This window comes from Melanaphis sacchari, unplaced genomic scaffold (genome assembly GCF_002803265.2).
Source record: "Melanaphis sacchari strain LSU unplaced genomic scaffold, SCAv2.0 Contig92_pilon_pilon, whole genome shotgun sequence".
NCBI lineage: Eukaryota > Metazoa > Arthropoda > Insecta > Hemiptera > Aphididae > Melanaphis > Melanaphis sacchari.
The window spans coordinates 788797-816607 of record NW_020271656.1 but is presented as its reverse complement, the minus strand read 5'-3'; the positions used below and the strand labels follow the sequence as shown (position 1 = coordinate 816607).

General features: G+C 28.5%; 1 protein-coding gene across 5 annotated transcripts in view; it reads right to left on the bottom strand.

Moving 5' to 3' along the window:
- The window catches only part of LOC112602991 (protein sprint), an 84218-nt gene that overhangs the window by 39122 nt on the left and 17285 nt on the right, over positions 1-27811 (bottom strand). The window contains exons 1-2 of one of the 5 annotated variants that reach the window (XM_025351387.1): positions 16532-16921; positions 15511-15615 (exon numbers count right to left, since the gene is read on the bottom strand). The exons of 1 other annotated variant lie outside the window; for it this stretch is intronic. In XM_025351387.1, the coding sequence (XP_025207172.1) occupies positions 15511-15615; positions 16532-16578 (152 nt within the window). In that variant the 5' untranslated portion in view covers positions 16579-16921. Of the gene's footprint in view, positions 1-15510; positions 15616-16531; positions 16922-27811 lie in introns of those variants that run through there. 3 more of the 5 variants (XM_025351388.1, XM_025351383.1, XM_025351384.1) reach the window with 3 other exon arrangements.

The following is a 27811-nucleotide window of genomic DNA, read 5'->3' as shown; positions in this document are numbered from 1 at the left end:
TTGAAACGATTCGACAATTTAATAAAACAAGCTGATGTGATATTAAAAACGTTCACTGTAATCATAAATTGTGATATACAAAGGTATACGTTATATTATTTTCATACGATTTATGATTGAAAATGTGCGCTCAAACAATTTTTATAAGCCACCATGAATCGAGACAAACAAGGTACATAAAAACCATAATAATATATTAGAAATATGTTATAAGAGTTTAAAAAGTTTTACATTGTATCGATATAGACAGTGCGAATAAATAAAGCGCATACAAGGAAAACTTAACAAAAGCAGACAATATTCTGAACAAAGCGAAAGAGTGGTGAAGAACACGATTAGGGATAAGAAATGTGTGTACTATGTGGTGGCAGGGAAATAAACATAAAAACAAAACTCTCGTGAATGACTTTCCATGTGGAAAATTATTATTGCAGATAAAAATCGGTGATATATATGTAATAACCACACATGATTTTTATAAAAGCGAGCTACACTAAATAATCATCTGGGAACGCCATAATTGCTTGCCGGCCACTAGGGAAATGATTGGACGTTAAAGCAATTTTAGTCTGTGAGTAGCGTTTTAGAATTATTATTGTTCCTATAGAATCAACTTGCGACCAAAATATGTACATAGCAGGGAAAAAGGTCGATTTTAATGTTAGTTATACAATAGAATAAATTGTCCATAAAAAATCTATTGAATACTGTTTGATTTATTTTTTCTTCGGTACCTATAGGACAAAAATATGTTTAAAAACGATTTATTAGACCCGTGATTTAATTTTCTTGTAAAAAAAAAAACCTTTATCAAAAATTGCAAGAAAACAATATTCGTCTTTTAAAATGGTTTGTCGAAAATAATAGTACAAAAAAAAGTTAAGTGTGCGTGATACGATACAAGTCACATGCGTAATCTTTGAATTACTCGAGACTTGGCCGTAGGCCAATAATTCTTATTGGACTCTACAGAAATTCCTAGGAGATCGCTTTAATGTAATACAATATTTACAAGAAATCCATGTAGAAATGTTTTAGGAGGGTGATATCTACAATAACTTACAAAACTTCAAAACTTAATGTAACATTTACGTAAGGTCAAACTTTACAGAGCTTAGATATTTTCCAAAAAAAATAAGATTATGTAAGTACCTATGATAATAAATGTATATATATATAAATATATTATGTATGTATATATATTTTATTTAACGCTAAAACATCGTTTACAAATTAATATTTTAGTCATGAACACAAAAAATAGAAATAGTTTGTATACAAGCGAATTGGTGGATTACATATATGAAGTACACACCGTAGCGTAGACATGCTAAATATACGCATAATATATTTTTATCATTTAAAACACCCAACACCAAATATGCACATTGTTTAAAACTGATAACCATAAAAAAATATTAATAAAACTTTTTGTTTAAATAATATTTCATTATTTTCACGTGCAACACACACAATAAGCCGGGTCAAATTTGTTATTGTCTCTGCTACTATGGATACGAGGGGGTCGGCGTTTTTGTTTGCGACCGGCAGTATGGCAAAAATGAAATATTTTACGCAAAATTAAAATAAAGACCGTTTACACAACTGATCCCAGGGGAAATGCAGAATATATATGCATAAGAAACAGTCGACAATTAAAAAAGACGACTTAAATGGGCTCACGTGATCTCCACTTTTATAAATCCCAATAGTTAAAATGTATCTTCGTCTTAGTCTTTCGGTCCTTTGAGAAATCTACTGTTTTATGAAAGCTCTCAAACATTAGGATCTCGTAAATTTCCACGAAATGGTAATATTAAACTTTTGTCACCAGTTTGTTGGTTTATTATTACAACCAAACCCAACAGATTTAATTATTTTTGGCATAAAGTGTCATTTTAATACACAACGAAAAACATCATAACAATATTAAACTAAAATATAAAAACGCTTGACGAAAAATTATTTATAAAATAAAATAGTTATTTTTCGAGAAATAGTCGATAGTATAATTATCAACTTTTTTAATATCTAATTTTAGGTATAAAGAAATTTCAGTTTGTATAAGCAAAACGATCAAATAATAAAATTAATTGAAAACAAAAGAAAACATGGCTAATATTATTTATTTAAAATTATTATTTTCTGATATTATTTAAATCTGTGTAAAAACTCAACGCTAAATTAATTTGTACTTGAATTTTAATGGTGTCTTTTTAAAGTTTTGGGGAGTTAGCTGATAAACTTACAAATTGTTTAAAAGATTTTACCATTGGGACTAATAACTCACATTAAATCTATACGTTTAGTATTTTTTTATTCTAATCATAATGTATTTTTAATACGTCAATAATTATTAAATATCATTCAATTATAAATAATAAATCTAAAATATTTGTAGAATATTATGTAAAAAAAAAATAATAATAATAATAATAATTAAAACATGAGTAGCTATAATAAAAATATAAAAATTAAACAATAAATGTTTAACAATTATATAATGCAATACATAATATGTTAAGTTTTATAAGCACTATGCTTAATGTTCATGATATAGTACTTGGTAAATTAAAAAAACAAAAGTTGCAAAATAAAATTAGTACTATGCGCGATTTTAATCATTTTTTATAATACCTACAATATTATATTATATTATAATATTATTTTATGATATTTTTAGTTAAAACTTTGAATTAAAAATGTATTTAATTACTTTATAATAATTATTTTATAAATTAATTTTATAATTCTGTGGTTTGTCTAGATCTTAAAAGTCAATATTCGTTATAAAATATGAATACCCATTATATTTTAATATCAAACAATAGCTTTAAAATGAATGGATGTTTAACTTATTTTATTAATTTAAAATTTCTATATAAAATAATGAACGAAATAAATTTGGAATTCAATATAATAATTTAAAAATTACCTGAGTCCATTTTTGAATTATTAAATGGTACTGGATTTTGATCAAACAATATATTACAATAAGATGGTATTAGACAGGTTATATAAGCAGGTAAGCACAGTTGAAATAAAAAGACATATTTTATTGGAAATATCAGGGAGATTTAACGCTTTACTGCAATACGGTACATCATATTATTATTGTCTTATTGAATCATTTTTAAAATAGCCACAGGGTAAATAACAGCTTAGCGACAATACACGGAAGAGTAGGATGAGAATTTTCAATTCAAACGCCGACAGCGGATAATATAAACTATAATATATCTTGTCAGAGAAGACAAGTCTGATATAAGGAGACATCTCAACAATTGTTTTCATCCGATTCTCAACGGACAACGAGACCATATTATTATTATTATTATTATTATTATTACCAACACTCAATTCTCCGTATACGATATAACTTTATTTTTTATATTATTAAAATTCAGAGATTATTATTATACACTCGTACAGTGACAGTAAAGCATCTGTTATTGTTGAGTGTGATCCCTCCCCCCGCCCGATAAAAATAAATATTAAGTTTACATTTTGGACGAGCGTGCTGAACGATCATATACTCTTATATGTATTCGGTGCGCGTAAAAAGCCGAACGTCGCAACAACAATAAGACACCGACATCCTATCGTCGACGTAACTAAAAAAAAAGAAAACAAAATAAGATCTCGGTGATTTATGGAATCCGATTATTAATTCAACGACATTGAAATCCATTTATACCGGGCCTCTCCGAGCAACCGAAGCGCGATTGTGCGAGGAACGGCCAGCATCGCCGTGTCATCGTAACGAGATTAGGAAACATTATAATATATTACATAAAAACGTCCCATTGTGATATCCTGCACCCGCAGTCGAGTTGTGCGCGTCTCTTTATTTCGACACCGGAAAAAAAATATGATTGAAATCGCGAGATTTATCGTGAATAAATATACACATATATATATATGTATATATACATACGCGTCGAAACACCATTCAAATTTGGTTAAATCCGTAGACTGCAGTGTTCTATAACTGTATATGTGTGTGCGCGCGCGTGTGTACGAGAGAGAGAATGAAAATTGAAATCGGTCGCGCGTGCGATCCTTCTTTCTAGTCCACCCCAAGTTGGTGGTTTTGGATTTTCAATCCGAAATCAAATTTCCGGTAACGGGCCCGTTAATGATTTTTGAAATGCGCACAAATCATCTAAACTGTGACAAGTACACTCCCGCTAAAACGTTTAACGGGTAGAAAGGGTTTCGTTATAACCACATCGTTCTGTTTTACATTTAAATCGATATAGCGATAATATATCATGTAAAATGTGTATCAATATGAAAACATCACCAACAACATATTTGTTATCGGTACACAGCGCAGGATGATTATTAATCGATACTAACACAATTTTGCTTTGACGTTTCCAATTCGTTTTTGTGTACGTACACGTACTCGTATACCTACGATAGAGAATCAATTCAATTTTATACTAACGTTCAACCATCAATTTTTCTTTCATTTTATTATATAGGCAAATAAAGTGGTATATTATTAGAGCCTGCAGTTTACACCTGTACGTGCTTGTCGAGAACAACCCATTCCCATCGTTTACTTAAATAATGAATATCTGTTTGTACAATAAATATTTACTTTTAATTTTGTTTTATATTTGCCTTAGCGTTATACGTTGCCCAACAGGCTAAATCTACGAACACAAACATACATTATGCACACACGCACCTACTACTTTCTCGCTTTTACATTTTTAAAATTACTGCAATATAATTCATTGCTTATAGATCTAAACATTTTACATATTTTTTTCACACAATTGTTGTATAATACAAAAATAATGTTAAAACTGAAATGTATAGAACAAAACAATTAATTATACACGTCATATAAAAATGAATAGGTACAATTTATGAGTCGATAAATCAGACTTCAGAAAATCAAATACAATATTATATTATGAGTGCATAATTTATTTCGTTAAATAGTAAAAATTAATCGTTTAAATTTTAAATTATGGGATACATATATGGACACAATTGTGTGTACAATTTTTATGTGCACACCGAATTTCAATAAAACAATCCATAAAATACCTTTGTATTTTATACAGATGTAAGACTAAACAATAATAGTGTTTATAAGTATAAGGATTGTTTGCACATGGAACAAATCAAGTAGGCCTGTAAAACATTAAAATTTATAAACAGAAAGGGGAATCAATTATTTTTGGACTATAATACTTTGGCAAGTAAACATTAGATTTAACAAGTAGCAAAAGATTACGCCTATGATGAAGCCATTTTCATGTATACACTAATTTCGAAGAAAATGAGAATTGCTTTTCAAATTTACGATGAAAACGGTCAGGACAGTACCGAAAACTGAAACCGGTTTGACGATGAAAATAATTGACGTTACCCAAATGGCCAAACAAAATATGTTATATGCCATATTGTCAACTCATATTTGCGAGTAACGTTCCAACAGTGATATTTGAACATAATAAACAGTCATTATTGTGGGTGGGCTTTGACGGAAACCGTACTCCGTGAAATTACTAAATTATATGCACATTTGTCTTGAGTAATATTTCCAGTTCCAGAGGCCTCTATCGTTAAAGAATAATTTTACGGCGTTTGCACTTAACGTTCACATACAGATTTCTTTTGACAAAATCAGAACACGTGAAATAATTATATCGTACTGAAATTTTAAGAAACTTAAGCTATATTTGATTTATAACTATGTACCTAATTGAATTTTAAATAGACAGCTACCGAGTGATGCATGTAAGACAATCATTATTTCAAAAACGAAAAACACGCATCATTTTAAATTATAAAAAAATAACATTTAAAAAAAATATATATATTTTTACTAATTTTTTTTGTCAATTTATAAATTTTCTTTTATTTTAGTAAAAATGTCACATTTTTAATTCCTTATTTTAAGGCTTATATTTTGATGAAAAAAAAAAAATAGAATTCTGAACAATTTTATGAATTATAAGTATTTATATTATAAACTAGCAAAGTGGAAATGATACAAAAATATTCCACAAAATATTGGTCCAATACTTCATTCATGAAAACTTTAAAGACTAATAATTTATAACTAATATAAACTACATATCCAAAATTTGATTTTTATAAATCAAAATAGGTATTCCAAATAATATTCTACCTCGGAATACGAAATTAAAAAAAAAAAAAGAGTAAAAACTTAATTTATAACGATAATATCATACAATTGTAATTGAAACTTTTTTTTTGTAAATTACTTGCAATATAATAATATTAAATATTTTCTAAAACATAATTTTTTTTTAAATAATGAATGTCTTATTACGTTTAATTAATCACCATAAAAGCGTCTACAACATATGACAATAAAAATATATATTATAATATTTATAAATATGTATAAATATACATAAATATAATATATATTATAAATACACGTTTATATTTTAAGAAGTTGAATGAATTACTATTGTTATTACCTATGACGAAGATTCGGTACCGTAAAAAAAAAAATTGACATTCCATTCAAAATTACATTGTTTACTATATATTTTCCCAAGGACAAATTCACCAGTTTTTCCAAAACTGCTTCGAGTACGACGACAGGAAATGATGATGAAACGGAATAAAGATATCTACATTGTTTTCTATTTCCATAGGGCATTATGATACACAAATTTTTGTTTCAGACGAAATACATTTTAACATTTTACAGTTCATGCAAGACGTATAATAGTTACGGTAAAACCGAGTAATTAGTGACAACTAAATTAGAAATGATATGATGCTATTCTCGGGATAGAATGTTTTACATTTTTCCAAAAAGAAAAATAAATGATTAATCGAACGTACATTTGAGTATTATTCTATGCAAAAATCAGTTTTTAAAAATACGGGAAAGTTAAATCTACGGTTTATTGAAAATCTTTGACCATATCATATTTTGACATTTATATTATATAATAGGATTAATTCACAAATCATTTGAATAGTAACGGTTTTTTTTATTTTTTCAAGACAACAAATATGTATAATCTACATACAATTAATACAATACCAGTAATAGATATATATATAAGAAACGTACAATGACAGAATCGGCTTGGATAGAGTGTCTGTCGAAACTACATAGAGTATGCTATTAAATATTATATAAAAACTAGTTTATCTAGTATGTATTTAAATTAAATCGACAAAAAATTCTCAGTTATATTTTGCCTGAATTTTAAATCATTTATTCTTACAACATATTAGGAATATATATTACTTTTTCAATAGAATATAATATTTTCATGCATATTTTTCCAACATTCAAATCTTACGATATCATGACTTATAAGTCATATAAGGTATATTAAAATTGTTATACAATGTACACTGTACAGTTTATGGTACATACACCGTGTGGTGTACGGATAAAAGAAAAACACCCGAGAAAATATCATGTAAAAAAATACTATATCCATTTTTATTCATATCAATATTTAAAAATAATTTTCCTTGTGAATAACAACAGAGCTTGATACAATTACGTGTGCCAGCTTAAAGCATAGAAAACAAAATATTTTCACGGATTATTATCGGCGTAAGGTCATTTGGGAATGTTATCGTAGTTGTTACGGAAATTAGTGTACCTATATATAGGTAAAAAAAAAAAAAAAAATGTTAAATAAATTTTTTTAGCTCATTACAATGAAATTCCAATGCATATAATAACAAAAACAAAAAAAAAGCAAGGAACCACTATTATATATCAGATGAAATTAGTGTTGCGTGGAACGTTTGAAAACATGTTACACATAGGTATATTAAATAGTATATGTATTAATAAATTCAAATCAAAGTTCAATGAAATATGTATGAGAAAATACGTAATGTTTTTTTTTATTTTTTTCTTAACGTAAAAACCACAAATATTTTAGACGTTTAAACCACAAAATATGTTTGAAAGTATAATTTGAACATTCATCTTTTATAATATTAAATGGATCGCTACGACACTACGATAGCATAATATTATTTCGTTTTCCTATTTACAGATCAATAATCCTATTAAATGGTTAACAACTCGAAATCTTTATGTAATCTATAACAAACTATTAGAATAATCAAATCTAATGGGATGTATATATTTTTTTAATATTTACTGTATATGTACGCATACGTTTATTAGTATGTATATATATAACTAACGAAATCATAACAATAAACTTATTCAGTAAAACATAAATTTAATAACATGGACATTTACATTTGTAATACGCCTTATGAAGTTTCTAACCGTAATTTATCAAACGAATAATCATATTTAGAATAATCGTAATAATATTGATATTAATATGAATTTTAACAAAGGATTATACAAATCATAGTTTAATATTAATTATGGCCGCCAGCTTCGTTTCCCTATTCCGAGCGAATAGTTCTTGAGATGAGACCAAAATACATGCTCGAAGACATTATATGAATTGAAACTGAGGTTAGGGGGCTGCGATACGCCAAACTAGTAGTCGGAACAAACTTTCGCTAACATCAAAACGCACTAAATCCCTCAACCACAAAAGTATAATATTCCAAACTCAGCGAACGCATCGCACTCTATATTAATCATGCTCATTGGTTTATATTTTTACGTTTGAACGATATGGCTAAAGGTCGACAATACAGTAAAATATTAATCGACACCGATTAGGATTGCAAAGTGCAAGTCCCTATTAATATACCAGTATATTGTAACCTTCTCGTCAATAATATTTTTGAACCGTAACCAAGGTTATATACGCGTTAACAACATAATATGTGTTTAGTAAATGGCATGCACAACTATTACAATAATATGTATAACAAAGTTATATTAAAATATAATACGTAAGTAACTAATCGTTTTTGATTTTTTCATTCGAAACGTAATAATAGATAAACGAAGGGATTAGAACAGATTTCAAAACTCCTAATCTAAATAGAGTGAAATAAAAAAATAAAAATCTACACATTAAAATTATGTCTTCGATATAAACTATAAAATGATAACAGAAATTATAAAATAAAACTGTAAGTCGCTTATAAAAAATGTTTAACCGTTATCAATGTACACATAATACATATTATATATGTATATATATATAAATGTTTCATAAGCACATGTAATTATAATAAAATTGTATAATTTACCTAGCAAAAACGGATTTATTCATAAATAGCAGCTCCATCATTCATGTCAACTTCGAATTATTTTGAATATAAGACGAACTAATTATATTCTCAACGCCGTAACACTCATAAACGAAATAATGCATTTTAAAGTAAGAACCATTGTATTATAAATTATGCATTTTGTTTTTCATATCGTATACACATTTTTCTTGATTTACGGGTATGTAAATATTTGAATTACAAATTTAATATATTACACGTCTACCGGTTTATACATAAAACGTGCTATCAGAAATGAAATATCACGTTTTACTAAATCTTTTTAGGATTATCATCATTAACCAGTAATTGATGCTACCGCAAATTGATGAATATACATAAGACCTAATTATAGGTAATTAATAAAGATTAAGAAATCAAGACTTTAAAAAAAAATATATATATATGTAATCAATAAAACCGTTAATACAACATTTAATGCCTATTAAAATCGTTCCAAGTTATATATTAATCACAAAGCGGCGACGTGTTGAAGAATAAATAACTGGAACTACAGTTAGGTGCATTATTTCTTTGATTACGATTCGAATATTTTTAGACATATTATTCAATCACATGTAACCTTCGGGTTACACTGGCGTCAGACATTTTACTTGACCTTTTAATCTCAACTTTTGATTGATGAAATATTCAACGTAGTGGGTAAAATAAAAAATAATAATAAATAAATAAATAAATCCAACCGTGAAAGGTGAAGCAAGTACCTACACACATTGACAGAAGCAATCGGCACAGTGACATTTTAAATCATCCGTCGTTTACACGGGGCGCACGAATAACACATCCAATACCATTTATTCCCCCTGGGCACATGTTGATGCGTCTGTTTAGGTATTCAAGTCTGGTTCGGTTGACCTGCCGGTTGCTAGTGATTGCTTTTAAACGGGGAAAAAATCGCCTGAATATTTGAGTACTCCGGGCACGGGCTCATCTCGGTTACAGATGGTCTCTTAGGGGACCAACAAATAAGGAGAGAAAAAAAAATACTCGTGACGACTCGCACACGTTAGTTGGTAGTGGAAGAGTGTAAAAATACAACATCCGACTAAAAAATTGAAATGTGTTACAATGTGTTTGGTAAGTTGTAATTTATTTGTTAAAAAAAACAAACGTTGAATAAACAAAATATAAAATTTATTCGCGGAATCAAAATTTTAACCTAACATGACAAATTTATTGGGTAAAAAAAAAAATAGTGATTACAAACATTTATTTAAATAACTTTAAGTTTTACTGCACATTAATTAAAATAACAAAATACGTGACTTACGACCACGTTCATACGTGTTATTGTCCAAATCACCAGACCCAATAATAATAAGTATAATAATAGATACATAAATTATTGATTTAAATTTTAAAATTATTTATCAAACAAATATCATAATATTTTAAAACATTACAATATTAATTTAAGAATTATTGTAAAGTACAATATACATATGTAAACAAAAATGCGTTCATAAATTAATTTAAATTAAAATAATTTGGAAAATGCTAACGATTTGTAAAACTTTGAGTTCATGTACAGAAAATACTTTTTCCCGTACTATCTCGAATTTTATTAGAAAAATCATATTGAATCATAACATAGATCTATAAATAGATGCATCTTCCTACTTATAATATTTTTACATAAATAGAAACGGTAAAACATCAATAAAAAAGTAAAATACAAATTACAGCACAATATTTTGTTTTTATTTATAGGTACAATTTATTTAACTGTTTGGTAAATAGAATTGTTTAATAGATATTTCGTCACGATGACACTAGAGACACAATAAGTAATTATTTAGAACCGTAAATTAGTTAACGACATTGGTAGTAAGGCTGGTTACTCCAAGTATCAAGCATGATAAACTTGTGGAATAAAGAGTGTACGGTATACGCTGTGTCATTTTATTTTACAATTACAGTGAATTAAGAATTCTTTTACGAAAAATATGTTAGATATCAATAAATCTTGGATTCGTATAGTTTTGATGATAATATAAATTTATATTACAATAAGTTTCAAGATCATCTAAATCTAAGTAAGAGTATTGATTTAAACATTTCAATTTTGTTTTAAATTACTTTCAAATTACGATAGAAAAAAAAAAAAATACAAAACTACACAAACAAGTTTTCTACGTTGAGAGGATGTCTGGAGGAGAGGTCCAATGATGATTTACATACTCGACAGTGATCGGATATAGTGACTACTATACTACTATACCTACTATTAGTACTGGGAAATGTGTTGTGATTATTATAAAATCAGCTCACGAATCGTATGCGTAACGTAACATTACCTATAAGACGAAATAATGGAATTAACATTATGTAAACTCGTTACAAAAAAATAATGATAATAAACATAATAAAATAAAAATCATATGCATAGATCATATTATATTGAAATAATGACTAAGTCAAAAGTCCGACAAACGTGATTGAGAGATTGTCATTGTGTGAACAGAGATGGAGAAAAAGAAAAAGAGAGAGTAAGAAAATTATAATACGTTCAATCCTATTAAATATGAGATCATCAGTATAGATGCATATTATAAGACATCACGATGGCAAAAACCGACTTCGCCTGCTTCCGCCGTTTTCAAGGACTAAGAAACCACAATCGTTTATTATTTTTGATAACGCTATTGTCCTGCAACTTTGTAATAATTCGTATATTGTACAGTATGCACATAATATGTATTTAATAAAAATGCAGATCCTAATTTTAATTTTTGATGAAAACTGTGTAAGCATAGGCGATAATTAAAGGGAAAAATTATTTCCATTACAAGTATAACGAATTTAAAAAAAAAAAAATTTTGAATAAATTAGAACACATAGAACTACGATTAATATCTTCAAGATCGTTGATAATAATCCATCCAATATAAAAAATTGACAAGGTATAGGCCAATTCTCGAGAATATATTATGTAATAATGCAGAATAATTATGGTGTATTGAATATGGACAATTAAAACAATAATTTATATAATATTAATAAGCCTTATTAGATAAATATAATTGGCTATTATCACATCATAAATATCAAAATCAATATTTTAATTTAATTAGCATAACACATGTGCAATAATATATGCAATAATAAAATAATTACATAGTTTTAGATCAAATTATATTTTACTTATAGGGGTGATAATCTAGAACACAGCCTAATTAATTTTATTTAACCAGACATTCATTCTTTCTTAATTGTAATAAAGGTAAAAAATATATTTATATAAAATCGACACACTGTATAATATATTATAAATGTACACGTGGTGTGTCAGCCAAATTTATAAGTTTGCGGACTTCCACAAAGAACCTTGCAAACAGCTGAATATTTAGTTTTGATACTAAATATTTATACTACCTACATAATAAATATATATTTTCGAAAAAACTTTAGTTGAAAACAGAACATGGTTATTGCTTTGTTACGTATGTTGTCGTATTATTTTCATTAACCTGCTTTTAAAAATAGTTAAACTGTCGTAAGAGGTAATTATTTTTTTGAGAATAAAATTAAATTTTTTCATCTTGTAAATTTAATGAATAGTGTGTAACAAAATGTGTATACATCTGTGCATAAACGTCTGCTGCAACTTAACTACACGATATAAAAAAATAAAAAAAATGTATCGTGGGAAATGACAAATTTATGTAACTAGTCGACCTCGATTAGTACCTACTAGTGTGATTCACGCAATAAACCACAAATATGTACTTGTCATATATCGTTTTTTTTCGGAACAACCAATAACATAATTTAAAAAATATCACCAGCTCCATCGAACCGGACCTGATACCGTCAAGAATACAATATAACGTAAATATATTCTTATAACTTGGAGAAAAAAACAATAGCCAATTCTGGAGATTGTCAGCACGGGAGAACGTCTTTGTCAACGACCTAATTTCCTGAACACATACATGAGGTATACGCTTGTCGAAGCTTATATACCACAACAATGAATGCGTATAATCAAGATCGGCAGCAAAGCGAGAACGCTGCAGTTTATTGTAAAGATGATTGCACCATATCGGCATACTGTTTAAACAGTGACAATGACCGAGTAACTTATAAAAAAGATATATAAGAGTCAAACAATTTTAAGGTTTCTCCCACAACTGTTTTCCTACCCTATAGTTCAGTTCATTATCCTATTCATTGTTGTGAGATTTACATAGTAATTAGATTGATTGTGAGTAGTATATGTTTTGACTGTTTGAGGTATAAAATGATTGCTATCATATAATACATCATAAAATATGTAATGTCCACTTTCCAATTTAACAATAAAAACCCGTTTGTAATCTTTGCACATTTTATTCTCTTTTCTAAACATAAAATAAATTTGTTTTTAAAAACGTCGAGACAAGACCGGAAGTTTGAATCCCAAAACACACAAGACAATTGTATGGTTAACAGACTATAGTAGATATATGTATAAAAGGGTAAGAGTAAAATAAACGTCTTCGTCAACACTTAACTCGCCTACAGCAAAAATACCATATACGACTTGGGTCGACCTTGCTATACAACGCCTTTCAAAACATTGATTACAGAAACCTAATTATTATTATTATTATATAGACAAGTTTATATTTGGTTCTAACAATAGTAACAATGACGCAAGTAGATTAATGTAATTTATTTTATATTTAGTGTATTTTAAGTGTTGTAATGTATATTATAATATGAAGTCAAATTTTAAAGAACAATCAAATTTCAAATTATAAACAACGGTTTACTTTAAAAACTATTAATATTCTCCCAACAAAATTTAGTGACCAAATAAAGTTTTGATGCAAATACGAATATTTTAAATACAATTTTCTTTAAAAAATATATCAGTATTATGCATGTAAAATAATGTAATAAGTACGTTATTTCTTGTACTAATGCGGGCAGATTATACAAAATGTACGTGTACATAATGATTTTTAAAATATTTATATTCAATAACTGATTTTGTCGTTATAAAAAAAAAAAAAAAAAAAAAAACGATATTCGTGTTGAATGCAAAACCTGCAAAACCTAGCTAGAAGTCTGCCACAATAACATGTGCAACTTCATGACTACACGTGACCATCGCCATAACGATTTCGTGAGATTCCATTGCAGGTCTCTACACTCAATGAACGATGATGTCTGGGCTTACACATTCGAAATTAAACCCAGACTCGCATAGCTCGAATTCCTACATACGCAATCATCACTGCACTCCGTGGTTTACGAACACCTTGGTTTATTTATTACTATTTTATTTTGAATTTCGACACGCCAACGCCGTATATATACAGCGGTCAAGTTGATGAGGGGAGCGCGGGAATTGGTATGTTTCGGAAAATTCATTTTGACCGCGCACACTGTACCCCACTAACGTAATATTAAATAATATTTCCCCGATGTATACATATATGTATGAACTGTGTGTTACGAGGTGTAGTTGATTAATTAGGTGTTGGATGTTGTGCAGGGCACGCACACGAACAATAGGGCGCACAACTTAATCTCCCGCATTTTACCCAGCCCTGTCGCTGACCGACGACGGCGACAGAACATCTGTTACGGACACGAGACTGTATAAATTATTACTATATATATATAAAATATGATATAATATAATATATATATGCACGTGTGTACCATTTCATTCGAGTGAGGCGCCGCCGCAAACAGCCACCGGTGCGTGAAAAGTAGCCAATGAAAATACCGCACAGGCTATATTATTTTGACGAGAATTGCACATGATGTGTCAAATTGAAATTTAATTTTCAAATCTCCAGAATAACACAATTAATTACTACCTAGTTTTCGGGTATAATTGTCATTTATTTAAAAAAATGATGTTCTACATGATTGTAATTAATTTTTTCGAAATTATAATAAGTGAGGACATTAAATGTTAATGTATTATACTTTTCATGGTTACTTCCTCGTTTTTATTTCACAAAATAACAGTGTTTAGCAAGTTAAAAGCTTATTATTAAAATAAATACTTTTTTTTCAAAATGAAAGAAATTAAAATCTACATTTTAAATATTATACATCGTTACGAAATAATTGTTTGTACAGATGGTACATTTAAACAACTATTGTTCAAACATCGTAATATAAACTGTCGAATTGTTATTAATTCGATTTAAGTGGATACTATAGTATAATTAGTTTATTTGTAACACAGAAACACGGTACTGAACAGCTGTTAGGATTATATAAGTTATAAGTATATAACTTATAACAGTTATCAGGCGTCACAATATACGAATGAAAATCTAAAAGTTGACTCACCTATGAGGAGGCACGTACGTGGGAGATACCATAGTATTTCCTGTGCTCTTTATTAACACAGAAGTATAACGGGTTATCAGCATGGTGGTATCGCCTTCATAGGTACTGCGTAGGATACACAAACACACATTTAATATACACACATGATATAAGGTATATATGTATTTAAAATATAAACATAGATTTTGTACACAACAAACGATGGGTTTTAGTGCATTGCGGTCGGTATCGAAACGGTTTAAAGTTTATGACGGGTTGAAGAGACACAAAAGAGAGATAATAGCTTATCAGTTTAAACATCATATTTTATCGTTAAAACAGAGACCTAACACGTATCGACGCCAGCCAGACCCTCATAAGCAAACGATTATATTTGATTTCGAACAGTTAAATATTGGTTTGTACTAAGCAATTTGGTGAAGAAAAATAATAAAAAAACATACTGATGACACTATGACAGTGTTTTTCTTCTATTATCAACGTTTTACGGAATACTTATATCGCGTATTTTAAATTTTGTTCGTCGACCAATTTGCGACGAACCGGCGATATTTATAAATAATTTCGGATATAATTTTTTTTTTTTTGTATAAAATCATTAAATTAAGTAGCAAGAGCGGATTCTAGAATAAAAAATCAGATCCAATGGTATTTCGACGAGTTTAAAATAAAACGGTAATTACTTTAATTGATAGTAATAATTCTCAGTTATCGCGATTTAATAATTATTATTAAAAAGCTTAAATAAGTGATGAGATTAAAAATTTTAAGAAAATACACACTAATTAAAAAAACTGGCAATATTAAAAAGGAAAATGATGATTGAAAAAAAAATTATATAATATATAGGTACATTATCTCGGATGCGATATCAAAAAAATCGCAAAATAATGAAAAAAAAAAAGAAAAAGAAAAAGAAAATAAACGACTTGCAGCGTTTAAAGTCAAACGGTTATTTATTATTTATTTTTTTTTTTTTTATTTTTTTTTTTTATTTTTTTGTTATTTCATTGCGTATTACCCGTTTCGTACTCGACCGTATGTGCTATAATTGACATCGATTACCATTTTTATCCGAGACCGACGACGGGCAGCAAAAACGCGGCGTACGAAAAAAAAAAAAAAAATAAATAATAATATTCACCAAAAATTATTCGACCAAATCACGGTTAAGCGAACGCCGACGGGAACACTAAAACACCGAACACCGAACGCGATCGAACACTTAGACGTCTGTAATACGCGTACGACGACGTCGGGCACACACGCGACACGCGGACACTGTACGGCGTACTTATTTACATACATATATATATATATATACGTACGTATTATATTATGACATGTATACATGGCATACGAGAGTGCCCATGGTAATAATAATAATAATAATAACGCACTGTAATACGCCACGGAACACACGCACGCACCGACTAACCGGTTGACCGGCCGATCGATACACGCGAGGCCCTCTATAACGCACACGTAGGCGCGCGCCGCCCGCCCACCCGTCCTCCCTTCCGTCGAACGCACGCACACACGACAACTCGCACACATGCACCCGCCCCCTCCTCAAAAAAAAAAAAAAAGAAAAAAAAAAAAGCGTAATATAAATAACCGACAGCGTACTACTATTCATTATGCGTGCTCGACGACGTCGGACGACGCGAAGATCTGCGTATAAAGTATATACGTAGGTACTAGGTACCTGCAGCACGATAAGTGTGTACCTAGCGGCTGTAGCAATAATAATAATAATATATTATAATATTCTAACAGTTGCAACCGAACAGGTAAACCCAATATAACCACGCGTGTTACCACTTACCGGGAGAGATGGATGGAACACGCCTCGCGTACAGGCAGTATCGCCGACACTCGTATCATAATATTCTATTTATATAGGTAGCACAATAACCGGATAATCACCCGAATAATAACAACGATAATACCGTAAGTACGCAAGTACGTATGCATTTATGTGCGCCACGTTTGTGCGTACACGTGTACGTGCGCGCATCGAGCTGCGGCTCGACCCCGGCGTTTAGCGCGTAAAAGCACGACGACAGCGACCCAGAGGTCCTCCTGCTGTTGTGCGTTGTCACTCGTTATGCGGGTTTTTTCTTCTTCGGTCAGTCGGTTTTGTTTATAATTTTTTTTTTAAGTTTTTTTATTTTTTTTTTTCCTTTTCCGCTTGTTTCGCCGCCGTCGAAACGTCCGCGGTGAACTCGACAATGGGCCCTATGCTGGTATATTATAACGAATGACGGTTTCGAAAACAATGCAACGCGCGCGTATGGTGGTGGAAAATACGCGTAGTAGTACGAGAGTCTGACGTTTTGTAGACCGCGATAGAGTGGATAGAGACGGATGGGGGGTATACGGTGAACTTAAAGCTGTTATCTCCTGTGTACTATACTTCTATACCATAGGTTTGTCCGTTCGTATGACGTGTGACACGCATCCCGTCGAAATTATTATAACAATAGAGGTTGTTAAAGTAAAATTATGTTTGTAAAAATAAGGATATTATATTGAATAGGAATATAAACTATTTTTTAAACACTCATCCGGGTGTTCCGTAACACAATACAGGTTCGTACATTATTATTATTATGTTCGCAACGCGATGTATTGTGTTTTAGGTTGAAAATAAATAATCGATACTTTTTATATTAGATATTAAATAATTCGAATAGTGATTTTAGGTTATATTGGTAATCTAAGAATAATTTATACTTAATTAAAACCAATTATTTAAATGCAGATTTAAATTATTAAACTATTATTACATAAGTTTGTATTATTTAATTCAGTAAAATATTATTTTATGTTTTTAATTCATTAATAATTTGGACTATTGTGGTGAACAATAATACATTATGCATCTATCTGCAATCAATATACACTATTCATGGTGCATATAATATACGAGTGAATCTTTTATCAAATAACTTATTATTTTAAACCCTAATAACGTTTTTTTGAAATATTTTTATTTTATTTTATTTTTATTTACTGTCAAAATAAAACAAATTTTTTTTTAATATTTTAAACTTTTACATTCAAGTTTTTAACTTTTTTGAATGACAACTTACATTTTTAAATGCATATTCCGAAGCAGAATAATTTTTAGAATATTATTTTGATAAATAAAAATTAAAAGTCGGATGAGTAGTTTATGAGTTAAAAATATTTAAAGATTCGGTGAGCGGGGTGAATAGTACGACGATTTCCTTAAAAAATTGGTCTACTAAGTACTCCAATCACCTACACTTTAAATACATATACTCATAAAATACTCTCCAAATTTCGGTTTTTATGTATTGAAATATTCCAAAAAATACTCTGCTTCAGAGTAAGAAATTAAAAAAGTAAATTGTTATTCAAAAATGTATAAGTGTAAAGTATATTTTTAAAAACGTTTATAGACTTTGAAAAAATAAATATTATTTGATAAAAAAATTACTTTATATATAAATAATAAAAAACTTTCAACAATATTAAACAATTAAGAAATATAAATACAACTCGCGTTACGAAAATATGAAAAAATTATTTTTTTTTTTTTTTTAATTTATGCAAGGAATAAATTAATAATAAATATATGCTCACAACTTTAACGTATTCGTACAAAATCTAACCTTTTAAATCCATAGCGTTAGATGTGTACTTATTGTGTATGCAAAAGGGTCATCGGGATCGACTTATGGGGTGGAGTCACCCTTTCTGAAATTCAGATTTATGTAAGTTTGTTCGTGTTCCCTCCCGTTACTAGCACGCAATGCGTATAATATCGATGGATTTACCATTTGTGTTTATATTTCTTTCAACAAAAAACGATTTGCATTAGAAGTAATAACCGACCAAATAAACCGGTTTGTTTGCGATTACGATCCTACAATTCCCTGACACCCTCTTGTACCATTAAAATGTGTGCACTATGCAGTGTATAAAGTGGTGTTTTTTATAATAGTCAAATTCCATTTCATTTTGTTAAATTTCACAAATTTAAATACGATTTCAATTAAGCCCATCATATTTATGAGAACAATAATTCGTGGCAACGGTATATGATATTTTAACGAGATTTTGATGTAAATAATTTAGAATGAAATTGGTGTATCTGCAAACATATGTTTATCAACAATACTTGTATATTTGTATAATATATTTACACCATTGTAGATGGGTCTAACACACGTCATAATGCTTGGCATTTATTTATTTTTTTCCATTAACGACTGTACAACAGTCGTAAAACTGAATTATAATTTACAATTTAGCGTATTTATTTTATTTCTTTTATTTCATTTTTTTTTCTTTTTTAAGGAGTGTCATTTGTGTTTGACGACGCGTGTGGTTGCTGCGGTCTGACACGTGTACTGCTTTACTATTGGAGGGACATTCAAACTGAAATCATAATACTATTCACACACGCTGCACACATCCACGTAACGTTTGAGTTAAAAATGCGTAATGTGTAGGATTATAAACATAGGAAAACATTTGCGAATCAAGCTTAAATTAAAATATTTTCTCGAACAAAAGCTGTATATTTCTATCGGTATAGACGATAAATACGAGGAATAATTCAAAATATAATAAAAAAATGTTAAGGATATAAAATTTTGAATAGTGCATGTGCTACAAAACAACCTAACTCATTTTGTAGTTCTATAGAACGACTAATAACAAATAGTATCACAACTTCGGTTAATATGATAATACTTCAATATTTTGAATAAGTCAAAATAAGATACTGAATTAGTTTTGAAAATACAGCTATATCATGTAGTCGGGTATAGTATTACAGTACTGTAATAGTGTACTGCGGCAAGGAGAAAATACCTTATTTTCAAAACGTGGCGTGCTTGCTGGTTTTAGCCCCATGTCTGCTGGGTAGAGCATATAAAATGCGAATAAAATGCAATCTCAAAAAGCCTTCCACCATGTCTGATCAGATATATTCGGACAGTCACCCACGCCATAGTCATAAATATATAATAATGGACTGAATCCTTAGAGTATTACTCTCTGGGGTTTCATTATATGCGAGACATCCGACACTTAGCCAACTACTCGGTTTCCGAAAGCAAAAAAGTGTGTTATTTACTTCCGATAACGGCTTTATATATGAACAGGAAAGAAGACTCTTAAATTCCAGTCTCTAGAGAATCTATAAAACGATGGGTTAGCTGTAATTCAAAAAGCTATAACAACTCACAAATTACATTTATGGCACATAATATGAGAATTAAATTATTAACTAAACTATTACTTTAAAATTTAAAATTAATTTTTCTATGAAACCATTTTATACCTATATGTTTTCACAATAAATTTGACTATATGAATATGTAATCTATAAACTTAAGTAAAAAATTAAAATTAAATGTAATTTAAAATTATTAAACATTAAACTCATATGCACTAACCACGATAATGTATAACAATATAATTATTTTTAAACTATTAGGTATTATTTCAATTTACATTTTTTTTTCTATTTAATTCAACTGTTTACTAAAAAACCCATAATATTCAATATCAATAAATTAAAAATCTTATTAAAATGTTATTGATTATTTTTATATTCATATTAAAAAAAAAACTGAAAAATATAATTATTTTTATTAAAACGAAAATGTCATTGTTAAATAAAATATACCAAGGACTTTATTTCACTTTACGTACTAAAAGAGTCTACACAAGAAATTAAAAACCATACTACAGAAGCCTATAAATAAAACGGTGCTCTGCGTGGGGTCTAGGGCATTTCAGGGGACTCTTTGCGAAATGAGAAAACTTCAAACGATATTGGGTCTCATCCAGGTGAGGGCAGAGGTGTAGGTGCAACCCTGGTAACTTTTTCAACATCTCTTCCCCCTCCCCGTTGCGATTAATGGTAGATACAACTCAAAAACAGCAGGCGTGCAATATTATAGACGTTTACTTCCTATACGTAATGTACTATAATATTACCAAAAAAAAAAAATTTACGCACATACGGATCCCTTTAACTTTCTACGCCTATAAATATAAAATTACTTTGTAAAAAGTACTTTGGAAGATAAGTGTAGTTTTTAGTGTCCCTAAAAAATACATTTGTAAAATTCATTTTGTATATTAATAATTAAAGTAAAGATAAAGAGTTATCATGTTTATATTTTATACGATTGATATCGTAAATTTAATTTTAAGACTATACTGAAAAATAAATCAGACTCGTTAAAAAAAATGACTAAAATAGAGTTGTTTTTTTAAAAATTATTAAACATCGTTTTTATTTCTAAAAAAATTTTTTTTTTATGATAATATTTTATATTATTAAGTTTTAGATGCCTAATTTTAAGATGGATATAAATTTATTTTAAAGTTAAATTTAAAATAATAATTGAAATTTGTAGTGTGTTTACAATATCATGATAAGATACGTACAAATATGAATATTTATAATAAATTTTTATACTACAATAAAATTATTTCACATTATTCAATTCAAATGAAAGAAAAATAGGCAAGTAGGTTAAAAAAAATGAAAATTGTAGATAATTATCAGGACGTCAAATTTTAACAACTACTCGTTCTTAAATCAAACATAGTATTGTGATTTCAAATGAGTTTAATCGCGCTTACCCATTATCATATGTATTAAAAATATAGATTTAAAAGAAATATATATATATGTAATCAGCTTAGAATAAACTTAAAGAAACTTAATGACGTACACTTAAACTATAAATTATTGTACGAGTAAACCTATCATATGAAATAACTGACACGCTGATATTTAATGTGTGACTATTTTAAATCAGATCTATGAAGTTGTTAAACCGTCATCATTAGTATGTGTAGATATTAAAATATGCTAATATATGATACTATTAAACACCAGTACTAAATTGACATCAAGATATCATAACACCATTAAATACGGCGGTCACATATAGTACTCGTTGTGAACGGGTTGCTGCAGCCTGCAGTGTCGTGACATAAAACTGTCACGGGTGTTTAAACACAACTCGAATATCGTATAATGTTAGAGGGATTTCGATACTTAAACACCTAATACTTATATGTTCAGCCAAATGGGGTAGGTGAGTGGGTTGAAAAAGCTTTCGATAGTGCGATTTCCATTAACATGCAGTGTATATAGAAACTCTTAAGTAGAAACTTAGAGGGAGTAAGGGAGAGTTACACGGGTTTTGTATAATATGGCACACCGCGGGTATTACATAACGCCATGTGTATGTATGTGTGTGTATAATGTTCAGGAAACAGGCATGCTGGGGAGCAACTAACACGAATATCTTCCTTGTTGTGAATATTTCGAAGGAAAGGGCTGAGACCGATAAAACGCGATTTACAACATTGTGTTAGGAACGTATAGGAAATTTTAATTACGAACTAGCCGCATAATGGCACTGGGTGATAATGGGCTTAAGATTTATGAGAAAATGTGTGGTTAATAGAACACAATGTTATAACCAAAGTTTGGCCAAAAACCTTTTGTGCGCTCTCCTAAATTTCATTGAAATAAAAATTAAACGTTTTTCCGTAGTAAATAGAAACATAAATTATTTCTTCATTTTTTTTTTTTCAACATACTTTTCATTTTTTTTTTTTATTTAACAATATCTTCGAATATTTTATTTTTAACACAGATGGTATGTTGAACATTTTATGTTCAATTCGCGTGTGCAAAAATAAATTTATAAAAATATAAAATATGAATCCAGAGACTTGTTTAACTAATATAAAAAATTTATTTATATTTTATTATTTATTATTTACATGTATTTAAATATATTTGTATACTTCTTAAGCTTTTGTTTTGTTCATTTTTCAACGTCATATTAAGAAGAAAATATATTAATCAGTATTAATTTTGATCACAACAAATTTGACTCAAAAGTTAATTTAATAGTTAAATAATTTATCACAGTTCATTATATTATGCTTGATTTAATTATGATATTCAATTAAAACTAAAATCAATTTTATTAACGTATAGTGTATAAACAATCATACTTTGTTTTTTTAATAACGTAATACTTTATAATGAAAAATAAATATTAGGTGAAAATTATTCATATTAATAATCCAAATTTATAGTTTAAGAAAGCAGAGTATAAATGTTGTTATTGTAATGAAATTGAACAGCTACCTAATAATGTTTTGAATCAGAGAAATTAAATTAGGTCAATATTATTAACGAATTTGAAAAATTGAGTGGAATAAAAAAAGCCTTTCAAAATAACTTTAAATATTGAATTCATAATGAAACTTAATTATTGTATACGACAAATAAAATAATCAAAAGGAGTTTCATTATGTTAATATGAATACCAACACTTGAAATATTTTTTCATATTTGAAACACATGATGATGTTCAAAAAACTTTTTTCATATGAATTTACGCGAATTAACTGATAAACAAAATAATTAAAGATGAATTTAATACACATATTAACTAAAATTCATAGCCGGGAGTAAGGATATTATTGTAGGTACATTTGTTATTTGGCCAGAATTTAATTATATTATTACGAAAACCACTTAGCAAATTTTACGCTAAAGATATACTAAACCTTCAAATGTAATTAATTTTAATTATATTTTAATTACTTAAATAAAAACAACTACTATCATTTTACAGAAGTAATAACATTTTATTTAACAACAAAAAAAAAAAAAGAATATTAAATACTGAGTCGGTAAATAAAAAATAAAATTTATTCGACTACAAATACGGCGTAAACAAGATAAAAAAGTATAGTACCTATAGCAAAACGACACATTTACACGCGAGAAGAGCTATGGAATTGACATTTTCAATATGAGTGAATAACACTCTTGGTAACCATATCCAATGACTATACAGTTAAACATGTAAAGAGAAAATCACACAACCACGCGTGTATTATTACTATTACTATTTCATATATTTTATCTCTATTTTTAAGACATACTCGCGCACACACTAAACTCGCGATTGTACATTAATCAAATTCATCGCACTGGTAATACACCACAATATGCGAAAAGTTCACAGCTCTCGCTCCTTTCTATCGCCCCAACGGCATACGAGCGTGTTGATAAAAGTTGGATTGAAAACCCAGTTATTTATGTGTTGTCAAAAGTTTAAAGAAACACATCTTATACCGCTAAGTCCCGTAAGCTACCAGTTTTAACCCCGAAAAAGTCTTTGTCGTAATAATAAACAATGGTAGTATATTGTATGATTTACGCTGGTTGGGGGTAATTCCTTCGCACTTTAGCATAATGAAATACGAGCGGGTAAGGGATTTTTAGCATCGCGGATCAGGTGTGTACAGGATACGTAAGTAAACTTTTATTACAGTTTAAAATGTACTGGTAGTTTGATGTCTATATTTGAATTGCTATACTAAGTGACTGTAAAAAAATATGTCGGAAATATTCAAAAGGTTTTATGGCTAGGTTTTCAGATAGAAACCTTTTTGGAAACCTTAATTTATTTAAGTGCCGACATAACGGCAGCAAAAGTGTCCAAGATGGTCGAAAGGTAAGTATCAAAGACGCACTGCTAAAATAATAACGATGTTTACTAAAACGTATGATAGCAAAAAGCACTTGACTAGATGTTGTTTACGTGTTACCTTATACAGTAACTATAATAAACATAGTACGTGGAATTATACCCTAAATACACAAATTTACTTTAGTATAATACCTTTTTATTATTATTATTATTTTTCACTGAATTTATTTTGTTTTAATTTATACACCTACATAAGTACTAAATACGTCCATTCATTTTTCATTTAAATAAAGTACCAATGATAAAAATGAATAGTTTATCAGCTACTTACGAATTAGTAAAAAAACTCTCTGATACAAAAATACAGATAATATAACTGAACTATAATCTATAAGCATCCGTTTTCTGTAGTTTAATCTTCGTACACATATAAATCAAGATTTTTATTTGGTTAATTTCCAACTGAGATTTCGTCACTAAGTGACAGAGTTAATGAAGTTTGTGTCCGATTCCGTTCTTTCCTTAAGATTTTATATACTTAAATATATCAGAGTAAATGGAATTTTTGCAGATTTATTGAATAATTTGAAACAGTGTTATCAATAGAATATTTCTTTAAATAGTATAAATATATTAAATATGTTATACTCCCATACGATTAAATAAAATTATAAAGTAAACTTACACATTTTATGTTCATATTTTCTTTTTACTTGTCTTGTGTAGTTACTTATCATAGAAATAGTTATAGAGTACGTAAGAAAACATTCAAAATGTCTACAAGTACAACAAAACTTAATGGGTACTTATGTGATTGTGAGATTTACAGCCAATACATGTCAAATCATTCAATTATTATACTTTTCAATAACGCAAATTGTGGCAGAACTACCGAACTGAATTAAAAATAATATTAAAGTAAACAATACAATAAATAGATGATGTTGCATAAATAATAAAATTTATACCTACAGTCAACGCAGGTAATTTGTATATTGCATGTATATATATTATATATATTTTATACGCGGCATAGAAAACAGTAATTGAAAACATTGATTTGTTAATTTAAAAACGGAGATTTGATTTGGAGAGAAATAATTTTTAAGTTTAAACTGTACTCATTTCACCCGTTCAAAGTTCAACTGGAAAAAATAAAAAACAACATATTTTGTCTATAAAAGCTTTTATGGAATCTATTACCGTTGTTCGTAATGGGCTTTGACGTAGTTTACGAAAATCTATTAAACTGGTATAATAAGCCAATTACTAGTCTAGACACATAACCCCAACGCTGAATTTTCAACAAGGAATCAGGGTAAAGTAAACTAAGCATGGAATATATAATAATTATTAGTAGATTTATGCGAAATGACCGGTCATAATCGGGGCTGCTGCGGTAGCTAATTGTCCACAGGCACGGTTTTATGATCCAACTGAGCGGCCGTTAAACAACATTCTAAGGCAATAATCCCATCGATATTTTGGTTCTCCCCTCCAATATTCGAATGAAATATAATAATGGCCACCCCTCTTCCACCACATCATACTCGTCTGTCGGATTATGGTTCAAAAATGTTATATTACATACATTGTAAAATTTATCGTACACACTAGAGGGGAAGGTATGGGATGTACGTAATGAAGCTATAAATTAACATCTTGACGACAGGAGCGCCTCTACTGCCACCCTCACAACACCACTGTGTAGAGGTATGAACCGCAATTACAATAACAATTCGTTATTGTTTGCGTGTATATAATGATAAAGATTTAGAGAAAACGTCGGTTGCAACTGGACCCAAGCATAAAATACATCGAATATCGTCCAGCGTGTTGGAGCATATAATATATAGGTTATACTATATAGGGGGAAATTATAATTTGACATATTAATAGGGATTATCATTTTTATTTATATTTTTACCAGTTCTATAAAAAAATAAATCATCATACCTACATGAAAAAAGTTACATATCTAATATTGTAACAAGATAATTTATAACTTAAAAAATTCAAAACTCAAAACATTAATGAGTCTGTGGCAAAGTTATGAATATTTTTAGAAATACTTCGTTGAAGCTCTATAAACTGATAAAATAAATTATAAAAATTATTTCCATACTAATTTTAGTTAAATCGATTTTAATAATATAATTCACTATTATAGAAGAATAGAGTAATAATTTCAACAAAAAAATATCTAAAAAAATATAATTTTATGTAAATTTAAAACTTAAAACGTTATATTTTCAGAAATATATATAACTTGCTATTTCATCAAATATCATGAATCATGATACTTATACTTTTTAATGGCAACTTTTCAAACTGGATTTTTAATTTCATAATCTAAACGGAATATTTTTTAAATATTGAAAGTGTAACATTGATTTTCAAATAATTAAAAAATAGTTTTAAGTTACAGTTTAATATAAACAAAAATACTTTATCGACATAATAAATAATACTTTGTGAAAATATCTTCCCTGCTACATCAAATTTATACTACATATCACATATATCATTATGAGAGTTCATTAAATATTACCTATAACAGAAATAAAATAATACAAAACTACAAAAATTGTATTAATATTTTTATCATTTTGATAAATATAAATATGTATAAAAATCAGATTTTTGGTTTAAAAAAATTGTAAAAAAATATTACACTGAATTCGAGTTACTTTTATTTTATGATTGTGTAAATTATCTAATGAATAAATGCACAGTATTTCCGAAATTTAATCGTGTGCAGCAATTTAAACTCA